The sequence below is a fragment of the Mustelus asterias genome, chromosome 14 (assembly GCF_964213995.1).
Source record: "Mustelus asterias chromosome 14, sMusAst1.hap1.1, whole genome shotgun sequence".
Taxonomy (NCBI): domain Eukaryota; kingdom Metazoa; phylum Chordata; class Chondrichthyes; order Carcharhiniformes; family Triakidae; genus Mustelus; species Mustelus asterias.
The window spans coordinates 669,348-688,633 of record NC_135814.1 but is presented as its reverse complement, the minus strand read 5'-3'; the positions used below and the strand labels follow the sequence as shown (position 1 = coordinate 688,633).

Here is a 19,286-nt window from a genome sequence, read left to right as displayed (position 1 = left end):
CCTTGCATCTTAAACCTGTGCCCTCTAGTAATTGACCCTTCCACCCTGGGGAAAAAGCTTCTGACTATCCACTCTGTCCATGCCTCTCATAATCTTGTAGACTTCTATCAGGTCGCCCCCTCAACCTCCATTGTTCCAATGAGAACAAACCAAGTTTCTCCAACCTCTCCTCATAACTAATGCCCTCCATATCAGGCAACATCCTGGGAAATCTTTTCTGTACCCTCTCCAAAGCCTCCACATCCTTCTGGTAGTGTGGCAACTGAAAAAGACTGAAGCCACTGGATTCTGCAAAGGCTTTGAGCCCTGATAATACCACAGCAGCAGTAGTGAAGACTTGTGCTCCAGAACTTACCGCTCCCCAAACTAAGCTGTTCCAGTACAGCTACAGCACTGGCAACTATCCAGCAATGTGGAAAATTGCCCAGGTGTATCCGCACACAAAGCAAGACAAATCCAACTCGGCAATTACCACCCCATCAGTCTACTCTGTGATCAGGTGAAATGATGGAAGGGGTCATCAACAGCACTATCTGGTAGCAATTATTTGGCAATAACCTGCTCACTGATGCTCAGGTTGTTTCCACCAGGGACATTCCATTCGTTACAGCCTTGATTCAAACATGGACAAAACAACTTGATTCCAGAGGTATGTGACAGCCCGTCATTAAGGTTGCATTTGACTGAGTGTGACATCATGGAGCCCTAGCAAAACTGGAGTCAATGGGAATCGGGGTAAGGGAGAACTCTCCACTGGTTGGAGTCCTACTTGGCATGAAGAAAGTTGGTTCTGGTGGTTTGAGGTCAATCATCTCAACTCCAGGACATTGCTGCAGGAGTTCCTCAGGGTAGTGTCCTAGGCCTAACCATCTTAACTGCTTCATCAATGACCTTCCTTCCATCGTAAGGTCAGAAGTGGGGATATATATAATATCCAGGGTTGACAAATGGCAAATATCATTTGTGCCACACAATGACCATCACCAACAAGAGAGAATCTAACCATCTCCACTTGACATTCTGGCATTACTGTCGCTGAATTCCCCACCATTAATATCCTGGGGGTTACCATTGATCAGAAACTGAACTAGACTGGCCATTGGGCGGTACGGTGGCACAGTGGTTAGAAGTGCTGCTTCACAATGCCAGGGACCCGATTCAATTCTGGCCTCGGGTCACTGTCTGTGTGGAGTTGTACATTCTCGCTGTGTCTGCATGGCTTTCCTTCGGCTGCTCCAGTTTCCTCCCACAGTCCAAAGATGTACGGGGTTAGGTTGATTGGCCATGATAAATTGCCCCTTAGTGTCAGGGGGATTAGGAGGGTAAATATGTGGGGTTACGGGGATGGGACCTGGATAGGATTGTCATCAATGCAGGCTCGATGGGCCAAATGCACTGTAGATTCTATGATATAAATAGTGTGTGTGCAAGAGCAGGTCAGGCGCTATGAATCCTGCAGCAAGTAACTTACCTTGTGACTCCCCAAAGCCTGTCCTCAAGGCACAAGTCAGGAGTCTGACAGAATACTCTCTACTTGTCTGGATAGATGCAGTTCCAACTGAAGAAACTGGACCTCATCCAGGACAAAGCAGCCTGTTTGATTGCTACCTTTTCCACAAACATTCGCTCCCTCCACCACTGACGAACAGTGGCAGCCATGCTGCTATCTACAAAATATATTGCAGAAACTCACCAATGTTCCTTAAACAGCACCTTCCAAACCCATGACTGCAACCATCTAGAAGGACAAGGGCAGCAGATACCTGGGAACACCACCAACTGGAGATTCTCCTCCAAAGCACTCACCATCCTGACTTGGGACTAGATCACTGTTACATCACTGTCGCTGAGTCAAAATCCTGGAATTCACTCCCTCACGTCACTATCAGTGTACCTACGCCACATGGTATCTATGAACATGCTGGCCTCGACAGCAATGCTCACATCCCATAAAGTTTAAAAAAACATTTTTACACAGAAGGCAACCCCTTCATCCAAGGAATTGATCTAATGAACCTTGCAGCACGGTGCCACAGTGGTTAGCACTGCTGCCTCACAGCAAAGGGACACGGGTTCAAATCTTGGCCTTGGGTGACTGTGGAGTTTACACATTCTCCCCGTGTCTGCGTGGGTTTCCTCTGGGTGCTCAGGTTTCCTCCCACAGTCCAAAGATATAGTTGGCTGGATTATGCTAAATTGCCCCTTAGTGCCAGGGGATTAGTGGGGTAAATGCATGGGATTACGGCGATAGGGCAAGGGTGGGATTGTTGGTGCAAGCTCGATGAGCTAAATAGCCTCCTTCTGCATTGCAGGGATTCTATGAACTCCCGATGCAAATATATATCTCCCTAAATAAACAGACCAAAACTATGCACAGTACTCCAGGTATGATCTCGCTAATGTCCTGAGCAGTTGTAGGAAGACTTCCCTACATTTATATGACAAGCCCTTTGCACGAAAGCCCAACATTCCATTTGTAATTACTTGTCATGCCAACATGCTACATTTTAGTGATTCATGTACAAGGATGTCCGGATCCCTCTATATTGCAGCTTTCTGCAGTCATTCTCCATTTTAATGTTTTGCTTTTCCATTCTTTCTTCCCAAGTAGACAACCCCAGATTTTCCCTCATTACCTGCATTCTGTCAAATCTTTGCCCACTCATCCAACCTATCTATACCCCTTTGAAGAGCCATTGTATCCTCCTCATAACTTGCTTTCCTGTCTATCTGTATCACCGGCAAATCTGGCCAACATAGAACAGATGTGGAGATGCCGGCGTTGGACTGGGGTAAACACAGTAAGAAGTTTAACAACACCAGGTTAAAGTCCAACAGGTTTATTTGGTAGCAAAAGCCACACAAGCTTTCGAGGCTCTTAAGCCCCTTCTTCCTAACCCTAACCCTAACCCCTGAAGAAGGGGCTTAGAGCCTCGAAAGCTTGTGTGGCTTTTGCTACCAAATAAACCTGTTGGACTTTAACCTGGTGTTGTTAAACTTCTTACAACATAGAACAGTACAGCACAGTACAGGCCCTTCGGCCCTCGATGTTGTGCCGAGCTTTGTCTGAAACCAAGATCAAGCTATCCCACTCCCTATCATTCTGGTGTGCTCCATGTGCCTATCCAATAACCGCTTGAAAGTTCCTAAAGTGTCTGACTCCACTATCACAGCAGGCAGTCCATTCCACACCCCAACCACTCTGAGTAAAGAACCTACCTCGGAGATCCCTCCTATATCTCCCACCATGAACCTTATAGTTATGCCCCCTAGTAACAGCTACATCCACCCGAGGAAATAGTCTCTGAATGTCCACTCTATCCCCCTCATCATCTTATAAACCTCTATTAAGTCGCCTCTCATCCACCTCCGCTCTAAAGAGAAAAGCCCTAGCTCCCTCAACCTTTCCTCATAAGACCTACCCTCCAAACTAGGCAGCATCCTGGTAAATCTCCTCTGCACTCTCTCCGATGCTTCCACATCCTTTTTATAGTGAGGTGACCAGAACTGCACGCACTATTCCAAATGTGGTCTCACCAAGGTCCTGTACAGTTGCAGCATAACCCCACGGCTCTTAAACTCAAACCCCCTGTTAATAAACGCTAACACAATATAGGCCTTCACGGCTCTATCCACTTGAATGGCAACCTTCAGAGATCTGTGGATATGAACCCCAAGATCTCTCTGATCCTCCACATTCCTCAGAACCCTGCCGTTGACCCTGTAATCCGCGTTCAAATTAGTCCTACCAAAATGAATCACCTCGCACTTATCAGGGTTAAACTCCATCTGCCATTTTTCAGCCCAGCTCTGCATCCTATCAATGTCTCTTTGCAACCTACAACAGCCCTCCACCTCATCCATTACTCCATCAATCTTGGTGTCATCAGCAAATTTACTGACCCACCCTTCAACCCCCTCCTCCAAATCATTGATAAAAATCACAAAAAGCAGAGGACCCAGCACTGATCCCTGTGGTACACCGCTGGTAACTGGTCTCCAGTCTGAAAATTTTCCATCCACCACCACCCTCTGTCTTCTATGAGATAGCCAGTTACTTATCCAATCGGCCAAATTTCCCCCTATCCCACACCTCCTTACTTCCTTCATGAGCCGACCATGGGGAACCTTATCAAACGCCTTACTAAAATCCATGTATATGACATTAACTGCTCTACCTTCATCTACACACTTAGTTACCTCCTCAAAGAATTCAATCGAATTTGTTAGGCAAGACTTACCCTTCACGAATCCGTGTTGACTATCCCGGATTAAGCTGCATCTTTCCAAATGGTCATAAATCCTATCCCTCAGGACCTTTTTCATTAACTTACCGACCACCAAAGTAAGACTAACCGGCCTATAATTACCAGGGTCATTCCTATTTCCTTTCAGTCCAAAGATGTGCAGGTTAGGTTGATTGGCCAGGTTAAAAATTGCCCCTTAGAGTCCTGAGATGCGTAGGTTAGAGGGATTAGCGGGTAAATATATGGGGGTAGGGCCTGGGTGGGATTGTGGTTGGTGCAGACTCGATGGGCCGAATGGCCTCCTTCTGCACTGTAGGGTTTCTATGATTTCTTGAATAGAGGAACAACATTCACCACACTCCAGTCCTCTGGCACTATCCCCTTTGGGACAGTGAGGACCCAAAGATCAAAGCCAAAGGCTCTGCAATCTCATCTCTTGCCTCCCAAAGAATCTTAGGATATATCTCATCTGGCCCAGGGGACTTATCGACTCTCAGGTTTTTCAAAATTGCTAATACATCTTCCCTCAGAACATCCACCTCCTCCAGCCTGTCAGCCTGTATCACACACTCATCCTCAAAAACATGGCCCCTCTCCTTGGTGAACACTGAAGAAAAGTATGCATTCATCGCCTCTCCTATCTCTTCTGACTCCATGCACAAGTTCCCACTACTATCCTTGACCGGCCCTAACCTCACCCTGGTCATTCTTTTATTCCTCACATAAGAGTAAAAAGCCTTGGGGTTTTCCTTGATCCGACCCGCCAAGGACTTCTCATGCCCCCTCCTAGCTCTCCTAAGCCCTTTTTTTCGCTCATTCCTTGCTACCTTGTAGCCCTCAAGTGACCCAACTGAACCTTGTTTTCTCATCCTTACATACGCTTCCTTTTTCCTCTTGATTAGATATTCAATCTCTTTTGAGAACCATGGTTCCCTCACTCTGCCATTTCCTCCCTGCCTGACAGGGACAGACCTATCAAGGACATGCAGTATTTGTTCCTTGAACAAGCTCCACTTTTCATTTGACCATAAGACCGTAAGACACATAGAACATTACAGCGCAGTACAGGCCCTTCGGCCTCGATGTTGTGCCGACCAGTGGTACCAACCTAAAGCCCCTCTAATCTACACTATTCCAATATCATCCATATGTTTATCCAATATCCACTTGAACGCTCTCAACGTTGATGAGTCCACCACTGCTGCAGGCAGGGCATTCCACGCCTTTACTACTCTCTGAGTAAAGAACCTACCTCTAACATCTGTCCTATATCTATCACCCCTCAATTTAAAGCTATGTCCCCTCGTGCTAGCCAACACCATCCGAGGAAAAAGGCTCTCACTATCCACCCTCTCTAATCCTCTGATCATCTTGTATGCCTCTATTAAGTCACCTCTTAACCTTCTTCTCTCTAACGAAAACAACCTCAAGCCCCTCAGCCTTTCCTCATACGATTTTCCCACCATACCAGGCAACATCCTGGTAAATCTCCTCTGCACCCTTTCCAACACTTCCACATCTTTCCTATAATACGGCGACCAGAACTGTACGCAATACTCCAAATGCGGCCGCACCAGAGTTTTGTAGAGTTGCAATATGACCTCCTGGCTCCGAAACTCAATCCCTCTACCAATAAAAGCTAACACACCGTACGCCTTCTTAACAACCCTATCAACCTGGGTGCCAACTTTCAGGGATCTATGCACATGGACACCCAGATCCCTCTGTTCATCCACACTACCAAGTATCTTACCATCAGCCCAGTACTCTGTATTCCTGTTACTCCTTCCAAAGTGAATCACCTCACACTTTTCCGCATTAAACTCCATTTGCCACCTCTCAGCCCAGCTCTGCAGCTTATCTATGTCCCTCTGTAACCTGCCACTTCCCTCCGCACTGTCTACAACTCCACCGACTTTAGTGTCATCCGCAAATTTACTAATCCATCCTTCCACGCCCTCATCCAAGTCATTAATAAAAATGACAAACAGCAGTGGCCCCAAAACGGATCTTTGCGGTACACCACTAGTAACTGAACTCCAGGATGAATATTTCCCATCAACCACCACCCTTTGTTTTCTTACAGCTAGCCAATTCCTGATCCAAACCACTAAATCACCCTCAATCCCATGTGTCCGTATTTTCTGCAAAAGCTTACCATGTGTTACCTTATCAAACGCTTTGCTGAAATCCATATACACCACATCAACCGCTTTACCCTCATCCACCTCTTTGGTCACCTTCTCAAATAACTCAATAAGGTTTGTGAGGCACGACCTACCCTTCACAAAACCGTGCTGAGTATCCCTAATAAAATTATTCCTTTCTCGGTGATCATAAATCCTATCTCTTATAATCCTTTCCAATACTTTGCCCACAACAGAAGTAAGACACAGGAACAGAATTAGGCCACTCGGCCATCGAGTCTGTTTCGCCATTCAATCATGGCTGATATTTGTCTCATCCCCATTCTCCTGCCTTTTCCTCATAACCCCTGATCCCCTTATTAATCAAAAACCTATCTATCTGTCTTAAAGACACTCAATGATCTGGTCTCCACAGCCTTCTGCGGCAAAGAGTCCCACAGATTCACCACTCTCTGGCTGAAGAAATTCATCCTCCTCTCTGTTTTAAAGGATCGTCTCTTTAGTCTGAGGTTGTGTCCTCTGGTTCTAGTTTTTCTAGTTTTGTGCCTTTCCCTGACAGTTTCTGTTCCCATCTTATGTTCCCTAATTCTTGCCTAATCGTGTCATAATTACCCCTCCCCCAATTATAAACCTTGCCCTGCCGTATGGCCCTACCCCCTCCATTGCAATAATGAAAGACACCGAATTGTGGTCACTATCTCCAAAGTGTTCTCCCACAAACAAATCTAACACTTGGCCCAGTTCATTACCCAGTGCCAAGTCCAATGTGGCCCCAACTCTTGTCAGTCTATCCACATATTGTGTCAGGAAACCCTCCTGCACACACTGTACAAAAACTAGCCCATCCGAACTATTCGACCTATAAAGGTTCCAATCAATATTTGGAAAGTTAAAGTCACCCATGATAACTACCCTGTGACCTCCACATCTATCCATAATCTGCCTTGGAATTTCTTCCTCCACATCTCTATTACTATTTGTAAATAGTCTGTTTCTTCATCCAAATCATAGAAACTAGAAGCAGGAGTAGACCATTCGGCCCTTTGAGCCTGATCCGCCATTTATTTTGATCATGGCTAATCATTGAATTTAATATCATGATCCCCCTTCGCATTTCTCTTGATCCCTTTAGCCCCAAGAGCTATATCTAATTTCTTAAAAACAGGCAATGTTTTGACCTCAACTACTTTCTATGGTAGTGAATTCCACACATTCGCCACCCTCTGGGTGAAGAAATTTCTCCTCATCTCAGTTCTAAAAGGTTTGCCCCTTATCCTTAAACTATGACCCCTAGTTCTGGACTCCCCCCCCCCCCCCCCCCCCCCCCCCCCACCATTGGGAACATTCTTTCTGAATCTACCCTGTCCAACCCTGTTAGAATTTTATAATTTCTATGAGATCCCCTTTCACTCTTCTAAACTTCAATGAATACAATTGTAAACGACTTAGTTTCTCCTCATATGACAGACCTGCCATCCTAGGAATCAGCCTGGTAAATTTCACTGAATTCCCATTATAGCAAGGACATCCTTCCTCAGATAAGGACACCAAAACTACATACAATACTTCAGGTGTGGCCTTCCCATCGCCCTGTACAACTGCAGTAAAACATCCCTATCCCTATACTCAAATCCTCTCTACCTGCTGTACCTGCACGCTTACTTTGAGCTACTGATGCACAAGTTCACCTAGGTCTTGTTGAGCATCCACCTCTCAATTTAGACCCATTTAAGTAATAATCTGTCTTCCTATTATTGCTACCAAAGTGGGTAACCTCACATTTACCCACATTATGCTGCATCTGCCATGCAGATGCCCCCACACTCAGCCTGTCTAAATCACACTGAAGCGTCTCCGCATCCTCCTCACAGCTCACCCTCCCACCCAACGTTTGCGAATTTGGAGATAATACATTTAGTTCCCTCTTCCAAATCATTAATATAGATTGTAAATAGTCGCGGCTCCATCACTGGTACTGTGGTACTCCTCTCACTAGTTACAGTTTGGACCCTGAAAGTGATGACCTAAAAATGCTACAACCTCCTCAATGATTCCGGTCATTTCTCAATGACAGATGTTTGGCTCACTGGCCTATAGTTTCTTTCTTCTCCTCTCAAAAATAAACTGGACGAGGAAGAAATCCTGCAGTCACTGTAAAAGCTCCCTTCCCCTCTGCACTTTTCATTAACCTCTAGCTGCCAGTTTATTTAGAGGTAGTTCTATCCCATTGTTAATATTCTACATCCTTATGCATTTCACATCAGATTACATATTTCATCTATCACCTTTTCTACCGTTTGGTCTGTGCTTGCCTCGATTAGAATGATCCATCCTCTCTCATTTCAGTCTGTGTGGGTTTTGTTTCTGGGAGATTGTTTGTTTATGTTTTTCAGAGAAAGCGCTGATGAAATTGGAAAGCTGTGATGAGCCAACAGCGGAGACTGAAAGTGAGAGTGAGGCTGAGCTTTCCTGCTTTAATTCAAAGGTACTGGACTAGCCACACCTGACCTTACAATTACCTTAACTTGTTTGTTCCAAGGTCTGATTCACCATTAATTAATGCCAAGTTCCCTGAGGCTTGCTCTGTGCCGGGTACATGCCTGTGTTGCACAAAATTTGCAAAGAATCGTGTCCCCATATAGAAGATTTACTGGGATGATACCAGAATGGATGAGTTATACTGAACAGGCTTGGGCTGCCTTTTCCAGAAAAAGATTGAGGGGGTGATCCGATAGCGGTATTTAAAATTGTAAAAGATTGTACTAAAGTGGGCATGATATTTCCATTTGTCGGGGAGACTAAAAGAAGAGGGATGGGTCATAAATATGATCGTCAAATTTAAGTTAAATAGGAAATAGAGAAGAGACCTGTTTACCCAGCGTTGAGATTCTGGAACTTGCTGCCAAAGGGAATGATTGAGATGAATAGATGTATTTAAGGAGAAGCTAGATAACTCCATAAGGAAAAGATATTTTGATGGTGTTAGATGAAGAGGAATGTGAGGAGGCTCAGGTGGAGCATAAACACGTGGAACGTTTTGGTCAACTGATCTGTTTCTGTGCTGACATACTTCAGTAGAAGGCTAATAGAAGGTATAACGGTGAACATGCCAGCGAAATACATTCCAAACAAGGTCAAACAAGAACAAATACAATTCTAAATGGATAAAGTGCAGTGAATGTGACAAATCTGCAGATTGCTGCGGTTGGAATTCAAAAGGTGGGTCAAAGACTTGGGAAAAACACAGTAAAGAACAAAGAAAATTACAGCACAGGAACAGGCCCTTCAGCCTTCCAAGCCTGCACCGACCATGCTGCTTGACTTAACTAAGACCCCCTACGCTTCCGGGGACCATACCCCTCTATTCCCATCTCATTCATGTACTTGTCAAGATGCCCCTTAAAAGTCACTGCCGTATCCGCTTCCCTCCCCCGGCAATGGGTTCCAGGCACCCACCACTCTCTGTGTAAAAAATCTGCCTCGTACATCTCTTTTAAAACTTGCCCCTCGCACCTTAAACCTGTGCCCCCTAGTAATTGACTCTTCTACCCTGGGAAAAAGGCTAATTGTAAGCATAAAGCCAACTTTCTTTAATATTTTTGTGTACATTGTTAGAATGCCAGATCATAGAAACTAGAAGCAGCAGTAGGTCATTCGGCCCTTCGAGCCTGCTCCGACATTCGTTTTGATCATGGCTGATCATCAAATTCAATATCCTGATCGCCCCTTCCCCCATATCCCTTAGCCCCAAGAGCTATATCTAACATCTGTAAAATATCCCACCTCCCCCAGAACCGGTCCCAAGCCCTAGGAATCTGAAACCCTCCCCCTCACACCATCTTTTCAGCCACGTATTCATCCTATCTATCTTGCTGTTTCTACTCTGACTAGCATGTGGCACAGGTAGTAATCCTGAGATCACTACCTTTTGAAGTCCCACTTTTCAGCTTGCTTCCTATCTCCCTATATTCTGCTTTTAGAACCTCATTCCTTTTTTTACCCAAGTCGTTTGTACCAACCACGAGCTGCTCGCCCTCCCCCTTCAGAATGTCCTGAGACATCCTTGTCCCTAGCAGCAGGGAGGCAACATACTATCCAGGAGTCTCATTTGTGACCACAGAAACGCCTGTCTATTCCCCTTACAATTGAATCCCCGATAACTATTGCAATCCCACACGTTTTACTCTTCCCCTTTGCAGCAGAACCAACAGTAGTGCAATGGATTTTGCTGTTACTGTTTTCCCCTGAAAGGTCATTCCCCTCAACAGTATCAAAACAGTACATCTGCAAGGGAATAGCCACAGCTATACTCCTGCACTACCTGCCTATCTCTCTTGCTCTGCCTGGTGGTCACCCATTCCCTTCCTGCCTGTGGAGTCTGAGCCTGTGGTGTGACCACCTCTCCATACGTGATATCCACGATGCTCTCTTTGACACCAGTTCTTCCTCTACCCACTGTACAGTCAGAGTGACTGCGGCGACGACTCCCAGAATGCCACTCAGTGAAGTCTCTCTGCCGCCTCTGCTCAGAGCCCCAAGGTATATTATGAAGCCAAACTAGACCTGAACTATTTTCTATTTTGGCTTTAGTGTGAGGATAGGATGTTTAGCCCCAGGTATGATTCTACTGACAAACTTAGGGAGCTTTTATCAGAAACCTCATTTATAAACACAGTTTATAACAAATTAATTAGCTTAACCTTACAATTCTAAGTTCTAACTTATCGCTAGATCAGTTCCAATCAAGCAATATTTCTCTTATAGACTTAAAACCTACTTTGAACAGTTAGCAAAACCCAGGCATACTTGCTTTAACCTTTGTTAATAGTCTTGGAGCTTTGAAAAAAACTTCTGGAAAGCGGGAGGGAGAGAGAGCTTCTTCTTTCTGCCAGTTCCAGGTAGCACCTGTGCTTTATTTTAAAATGAAAATGAAACTGTGTTTGCGACAAATCTAGTTCCTCCCATTTCTAATATCGCATTCTGTTCCATATACCTAAATCACCCAAATTAATCAAGAAAACACCTTCTGCTAACTAGACACTTAACGTGGCTAAAATGAGTAATTATTCTGCTTTTGCAACATCTGTTGCATTCCTACCAGACAAGCCGACTGCTTGTAACAAAACATAAAATATATTAATAGTATAGTATCATCACAACATACACATCAATATCCCTCTGCCCTGCAGAATTATAACAGCACAGCAGGAGGCTATTTAGCCCATTGAATCTATTCTGGCCCTCTGTCAATTTAGTCAGTCCCATTCCCCTATTGCAACACCATAACCCTGCATATTTATTTCCCTTAAATGCCTATTTAATTTCCATTTGAAATTATTAATGGCCTTTGCTTCCACCACCCTCATGAGCAATGAGTTGTTGCTTATTAGTGTAAAAAAAACTTCTTTCCCAGATCCTCCTATATCTCTTGCCCAAAACCTATATTCCCTTATCTTTATACAATCAGCTAATGGGAACAGCTATTCTTTGTCTACCTTATTCAAACTTGTTACCCTTTATACTTCTATCAACTCTCCGTCCAATCTCCTTTTCTCAAAAGAGAACAGACCCTGTTTTTTCAATCCACACTTGTAGTTAAACTCCTCCATCCCTGGAACCATTCAGAAAAATCTCCCTTGCTCTCCCTCAAGACTCTTGTATCCCTCCTGAAGTGTGGTGAGCAGAACTGGATGCAGTACTCTAATTGTGGTGGAACCAGAGCTTCATAAAGTTTTCGCCTAACTTTCCTGCTTTTAAGCACACGCCACTCAAGTGAGATCAGAGCTGATCTGGTTGTGTTCTCAGCTCCCTGTCTGCCCCTCCACCCCTGCCCGTGATTCTTGACTCCCTTGTCAAAATCTATCTAACTCTGCCTTCAATAGGTTTAATGGCCCAGTCTCCACTGCTTTCTGGGGAAGACCATTCAACCTGCTAATGACGTTCTGAGAGAAAACATTTCCTCATTTCTGTCTTAAAAGATAGAGACCTGTTATTCTTAAACTGCGTCCCCTGGTTCTAGTCTCTCTCAGGAGTGGAAACATCCACCGGGTGTCCCCTCAGAGTCTAGGATGTTTCATTCAGGTAATCTCTTATTCTAAGCTTCAGTGGGTATAGACCCAACCTGTTCAACCTTTCTTCAAAAGACAAGCAGCCCCTCATTGCAGGGATTAGTCAGGTAACCTTATCTGAACTGTCTCCAATGCAATTATATATTCAAATAATGAGACCAAAACTGGGCACAGTATTCCAGATGTGGTCTGACCAAGGCCCTGTACAGCTGCAGTAAAACGTTCCTAGTTTTATATTTCATTCCCCTTGCAATAAACACCAACATTCCATCTCCCTTCCTAATCACTTACTGTGCCTGCAATCTAATTTTTTGAGCATTATGTAGCAGGACACCCAGATCCCTCTGCACTTTTTTTCTGGTGAGTCACTTTTACTAAATGGCTTTCCCTCGTGACTCACACCACATTCACTTACTACTTGTCTCTGGCCCTCCCTTTAGTATAATAAAATGATGCATGCCTATACTCAGCCTACCGGAAAGGGAAAGAAAATTGGCACCAAGTCAATTGGCAAGAATTTACCCAGAGAGAAAATGGGAAGAAAAGGTCAGGCAATCTTTGGGGATCACTTTTGATGACCCATTTTTTTCAGCATCCCATGCACAGCTCGCAGGTCATGACACCCACTTTGAAAAACACTGCTTTAGGGAATGACACTAGTCGTCATTACCTGATCTGGCCCAGATATGACAGATCTGCAGCAATGTAGTTGAATCTTAAATGCCCTAGCAAGCCACTCATTTGTATTCAACACTACAAAGAAAACAAGAAGGAATGAAGTCAGATGCACTACCTGATATTGATCCAGGCACCAGAAATGACTGGCAAACCCCGCCCTCTTGACCTTGCAAAGCCCTCCTTACTAACACTGGGGCTTGTGCCAAAATTGGGAGAGCTGTCTCTCAGACTAGTCAAGCAGCAGTCTGACATAATCATACTCACAGAATCATACCTTGCAGATAATGTCCTAGTTACCACCATTATATTCAAATAATTCCCAGCAGGACAGATTCAGCAGAGTGGCGGTACAGTGGCATATAGTCAGGTGGGAGTTGCCCTGAGAGTCCTCAACATCAACTCTGGACCCCATGAAGTCTCATGGCACCAGGTTCAAACATGGACAACAAAATCACCTGCTGATTACCACCACTATTGAATCGGTCCTTCACCATGTTGAACACCACTTGGAAGAAGCACTGAGTGTGGGGGACTTCAGTTTCCATCACCAAGAGTGGCTTGGTAGCATCCACAGATCAAGTTGTCCAGGTCCGAAAGGACACAGCTGCTAGACTGGGACTGCAGCTGGTGGAGTAAACTAACAAGAGGGGAAAAACATACTTGATCTCATCCTCACCAACCTGCCTGCTGCAGATGCATCTGTCCACGACCGTATCGGTAAGAATGACTCACACAGTCCTCATGGAGACAAAGTCCTGTCTTCACATTGAGGATACCCTCCATCATGGTTGTGGCACTATCACCATGCTAAATTGGAACAGATCTTACAGATCTTGCTGCTCAAGACAGAGCATCCATGGGGTGCAATGAGCTATCATCAGCAGCAGAATTGTACTTAACCACAATCTGTAACCTCATGGCCTGGAATATCCCCCACTCTACCATTACCACCAAGCCAGGGGATCAACCCTGGTTCAATGAAGAGTCATGACGTGGAGATGCCGGCGTTGGACTGGGGTAAACACAGTAAGAAGTTTAACAACACCAGGTTAAAGTCCAACAGGTCAATGAACAGTGCAGGAGGGCATGCCAGGGGTAACAACAGGTGCACCTAAAGGTGAGGTGTCAACCTGGTGAAGCTATGATACAGGACTACTTGTGTGCCAAACAGTATAAGCAGCAAGTAATAGAGCTAAGCAATTACACAGCCAACGGATGTGATCCAAGTTCTGCAATCCTGCCACATCCAGCCCTGAATGGTGGTGGACAATTAAACAACTCACTGGAGGAGGAGACTTCACTATTATCCCCATCCTCAATGATGGAGGAGCCCAGCACATCAGTGCAAAAGATAAGGCTGAAACATTTTCTACAAACTTCAGCCAGAAGTTCCGAGTGGATGAGCCACCTCGACCTCCCCTGGAGGTACCCAGCATGATGTGGAGATGCTGGCATTGGACTGGGGTGAACACAGTAAGAGTTTTAACAACACCAGGTTAAAGTCCAACAGGTTTATTTGGTAGCAAATACCATTAGCTTTCGGAGCGCTGCTCCTTCGTCAGATGGAGTGGAAATCTGCTCTCAAACAGGGCACAGAGACAAAATCAAGTTACAGAATACTGATTAGAATGCGAATCCCTACAACCAACCAGATCTTAAAGATACAGACAATGTGAGTGGAGGGAGCATTAAGCACAGGTTAAAGAGATGTTGCATTCTAATCAATATTCTGTAACTTGATTTTGTGTCTCTGTGCCCTGTTTGAGAGCAGATTTCCACTCCATCTGACGAAGGAGCAGCGCTCCGAAAGCTAATGGTATTTGCTACCAAATAAACCTGTTGGACTTTAACCTGGTGTTGTTAAAACTCTTACTGGGTACCCAGCATTACAGATATCAGTCCTCAGTTAATTTAATTCACTCAATATGGTTATTGAGAAATGGCTGAAGGTACTGGATACTGCAAAGCGTGTGGACCCTGACAACATTCCAGCAATAGTGCTGAAAACTTGTGCTCCAGACTTGCTGTTTTCCCAGCCAAGCTGTTCCATTCAGCTACAATACTGGCATGTACCTGCAATGTGGAAATATGGTATGTCCAGCAAAAATATTCCCAGCAAGGGTATTGAAGGGGGCGGCACAGTGGTTAGCACTGCTGCCTCACAGCTTCAGGGACCTGGGTTCGATTCCCAGCTTGGATGACTATCTATGCGGAGTTCCCACATTCTCCCCGTGTCTGCGTGGGTTTTCTCTGGGTGCTCCGGTTTCATAGAACATAGAACATAGAAAGTCACAGCACAAACAGGCCCTTCGGCCCACAAGTTGCGCCGATCACATCCCCACCTCTAGGCCTATCTATAGCCCTCAATCCCATTAAATCCCATGTACTCATCCAGAAGTCTCTTAAAAGACCCCAACGAGTTTGCCTCCACCACCACCGACGTCAGCCGATTCCACTCACCCACCACCCTCTGAGTGAAAAACTTACCCCTGACATCCCCCCTGTACCTACCCCCCAGCACCTTAAACCTGTGTCCTCTCGTAGCAACCATTTCAGCCCTTGGAAATAGCCTCTGAGAGTCCACCCTATCCAGACCCCTCAACATCTTGTAAACCTCTATCAGGTCACCTCTCATCCTTCGTCTCTCCAGGGAGAAGAGACCAAGCTCCCTCAACCTATCCTCATAAGGCATGCCCCCCAATCCAGGCAACATCCTTGTAAATCTCCTCTGCACCCTTTCAATGGCTTCAACATCTTTCCTGTAATGAGGTGACCAGAACTGCGCGCAGTACTCCAAGTGGGGTCTAACCAGGGTCCTATAAAGCTGCAGCATTCCTCCCACAGTCCAAAAGACGTGCTGGTTAGGTCCATTGGTCATGCTAAATTCTCCCTCAGTGTACCCGAACAGGCGCCGGAGTGTGGCGACTAGGGGATTTTCACAGTAACTTCATTGCAGTGTTAATGTAAGCCTACTTGTGGCACTAATAAATAAACTTTTTAAACTAAACTTTTGAAGTATTAGAGTAGGGAAGCCTTGCTGCAAATGTACAAGGTACTGGTGAGACCACATCTGGAGCACTGTGAGCAGTGTTAGTTCCCTTAAAGTTTATTTATTAATCACAAGTAAGGCTTACATTAACACTGCAATGAAGTTACTGTGATACTGTAATTCCCTTAGTCGACAGAGTCCTGCACCTGTTCAGGACAATGCACCTAAGTAGCACGACTTTCAGAATATGGAAGAAACCGGAGCACCCGGAGGAAACCCACGCAGACACGGAGAACATGCAAACTCCACACAGTGACCCAAGCCGGGAATCGAACCCAGGTCCCTGGCTTCTGTGAAGCAGCAGTGCTAACCACTGTGCTACCATGTCGCCCCTTATTGAAGGAAAGATATTATTTTATTGGAGACAGTTCAGAAAACGTTCACTAGGATGATCCCAGATATGGAGGGATTGTCTAATGAGGAAAGGTTAAACATGTTAGGAACAGGAAGGGGTCGGTAACTTTGCTGGGTGTTTTCTATAGGCCGCCCAATAGTAACAGAGATGTTGAGGAGCAGATGGGGAAACAGATCCTGGAGAGATGTAGGAATAACAGAGTTGTCGTGATGGGAGATTTTAATTTCCCAAACATAGATTGGAATATCCCTAGGGCTAGGGGTTTGGATGGAGAGGAGTTTGTTAGGTGTGTCCAGGAGAGTTTCCTGACACAGTATGTGGATAAGCCTACTAGAGGAGAGGCTGTTCTTGATCTGGTGCTGGCTAATGAACCTGGACAGGTGGAGGATCTCTCGGTGGGTGAGCATCTTGGGGATAGCGATCATAATTCTATCTCCTTCACGATAGCATTGGAAAGAGATAGGGTCAGGCAGGCTAGGAAAGTGTTTCTCTGGAGTAAAGGGAAATACAGTGTCATCAGGGAGGAAATTAGACGGGTAAATTGGAAGGAGGCATTCTTGGGGAAAAGTACCGAAGGAAAGTGGAGGATTTTCAAGGAATGTTTGTCTGGAGCTCTGCATGACAACGTTCCGATGAGACAGGGGGGTGTTGGTAGGGTACGGGAACCGTGGTGCACGAAGGTTGTGATGAACCTGGTGAATAAGAAAAGAGAGGCGTACAGAAGGTTCAGAGAGCTAGGAGGTGTTAAGGATTTAGAGGAGTATACGCGATGTAGGAAGGAGCTTAAGAAGGAAATTAGGAGAGCGAGAAGGGGTCATGAGAAGACCTTGGCGGGTAAGATTAAGGAGAATCCCAAGGCTTTCTACAAATATGTCAAGAGTAAAAGGATGAGATGTGAAGGCATAGGACCCTTAAAAGGTGAAGGGGGAAAAGTTTGTGCGGAACCGTTAGAAATGGCGGAGCTGCTTAATGAATACTTTACCTCGGTATTCACGGTGGAAAGGGATCTGGGTGGTTGTACTGCTGGATTGCGGAGGACAGAAAGGATCGAGCATGTGGACATAAAGAAAGAGGATGTGTTGGAACTATTGAATGGCATCAAGGTTGGTAAGTCGCCGGGACCGGATGGGATGTACCCCAGGTTACTGTGGGAGGCGAGGGAGGAGATTGCGGAGCCTTTGGCGATGATCTTTGCATCGTCGATGGAGACGGGAGAGGTTCCGGAGGATTGGAGGATTGCGGATGTGGTCCCTATATTCAAGAAAGGGAACAGGGACAGCCCGGGAAATTACCGACCGGTGAGTCTAACCTCAGTGGTTGGTAAGTTGATGGAGAGGATCCTGAGAGACAGGATTTATGATCATCTAGAGAAGTTTAGTATGATCAAAAGTAGTCAGCACGGCTTTGTCAGGGGCAGGTCGTGCCTTACGAGCCTGGTTGAGTTCTTTGAAAATGTGACCAAGCACATTGACGAAGGAAGAGCGGTGGATGTGGTCTATATGGACTTCAGCAAAGCGTTCGATAAGGTCCCCCATGCAAGACTTCTTGAGAAAGTGAGAGGGCATGGGATCCAAGGGGCTGTTGCCTTGTGGATCCAGAACTGGCTTGCCTGCAGAAGGCAGAGAGTGGCTGTGGAGGGGTCTTTCTCTGCATGGAGGTCAGTGACCAGTGGAGTGCCCCAGGGATCTGTTCTGGGACCCTTGCTGTTTGTCATTTTCATAAATGACCTGGATGAGGAAGTGGAGGGATGGGTTGGTAAGTTTGCTGACGACACCAAGGTAGGTGGTGTTGTGGATAGTTTGGAGGGATGTCAGAAGTTGCAGCGAGACATAGATAGAATGCAAGACTGGGCGGAGAAGTGGCAGATGGACTTCAACCCGGATAAGTGTGTAGTGATCCATTTTGGCAGATCCAATGGGATGGAGCAGCAGTATAAAATGAAGGGTACCATTCTTAGCAGTGTAGAGGATCAGAAGGACCTTGGGGTCCGGGTCCATAGGACTCTTAAATCGGCCTCGCAGGTGGAGGATGCGGTCAAGAAGGCGTATGGCGTACTAGCCTTCATTAATCGAGGGATTGAGTTTAGGAGTCGGGAGATAATGCTGCAGCTTTATAGGACCCTGGTTAGACCCCACTTGGAGTACTGCGCGCAGTTCTGGTCACCTCATTACAGGAAAGATGTTGAAGCCATTGAAAGGGTGCAGAGGAGATTTACAAGGATGTTGCCTGGATTGGGGGGCATGCCTTATGAGGATAGGTTGAGGGAGCTTGGTCTCTTCTCCCTGGAGAGACGAAGGATGAGAGGTGACCTGATAGAGGTTTACAAGATGTTGAGGGGTCTGGATAGGGTGGACTCTCAGAGGCTATTTCCAAGGGCTGAAATGGTTGCTACGAGAGGACACAGGTTTAAGGTGCTGGGGGGTAGGTACAGGGGGGATGTCAGGGGTAAGTTTTTCACTCAGAGGGTGGTGGGTGAGTGGAATCGGCTGACGTCGGTGGTGGTGGAGGCAAACTCGTTGGGGTCTTTTAAGAGACTTCTGGATGAGTACATGGGATTTAATGGGATTGAGGGCTATAGATAGGCCTAGAGGTGGGGATGTGATCGGCGCAACTTGTGGGCCGAAGGGCCTGTTTGTGCTGTGGCTTTCTATGTTCTATGTTCTATGCTGCGATTCATTGGAATTTAGCAGAATGAGAGGTGATCTCATTGAAACATATTGGATTCTGAAGGGGCTCGACAGG

The 19,286-nt window shown here is 45.8% G+C and overlaps 1 protein-coding gene across 2 annotated transcripts in view; it reads left to right on the top strand.

Moving 5' to 3' along the window:
- retreg2 (reticulophagy regulator family member 2) overlaps positions 1-19,286 on the top strand; it is a 102,006-nt gene that overhangs the window by 78,733 nt on the left and 3,987 nt on the right. For both annotated transcript variants that reach the window (XM_078227766.1, XM_078227767.1), the window contains one exon: positions 8,788-8,879. In XM_078227766.1, coding sequence (XP_078083892.1) covers positions 8,788-8,879 — 92 coding nt within the window. The remainder of the gene's footprint in view (positions 1-8,787; positions 8,880-19,286) is intronic.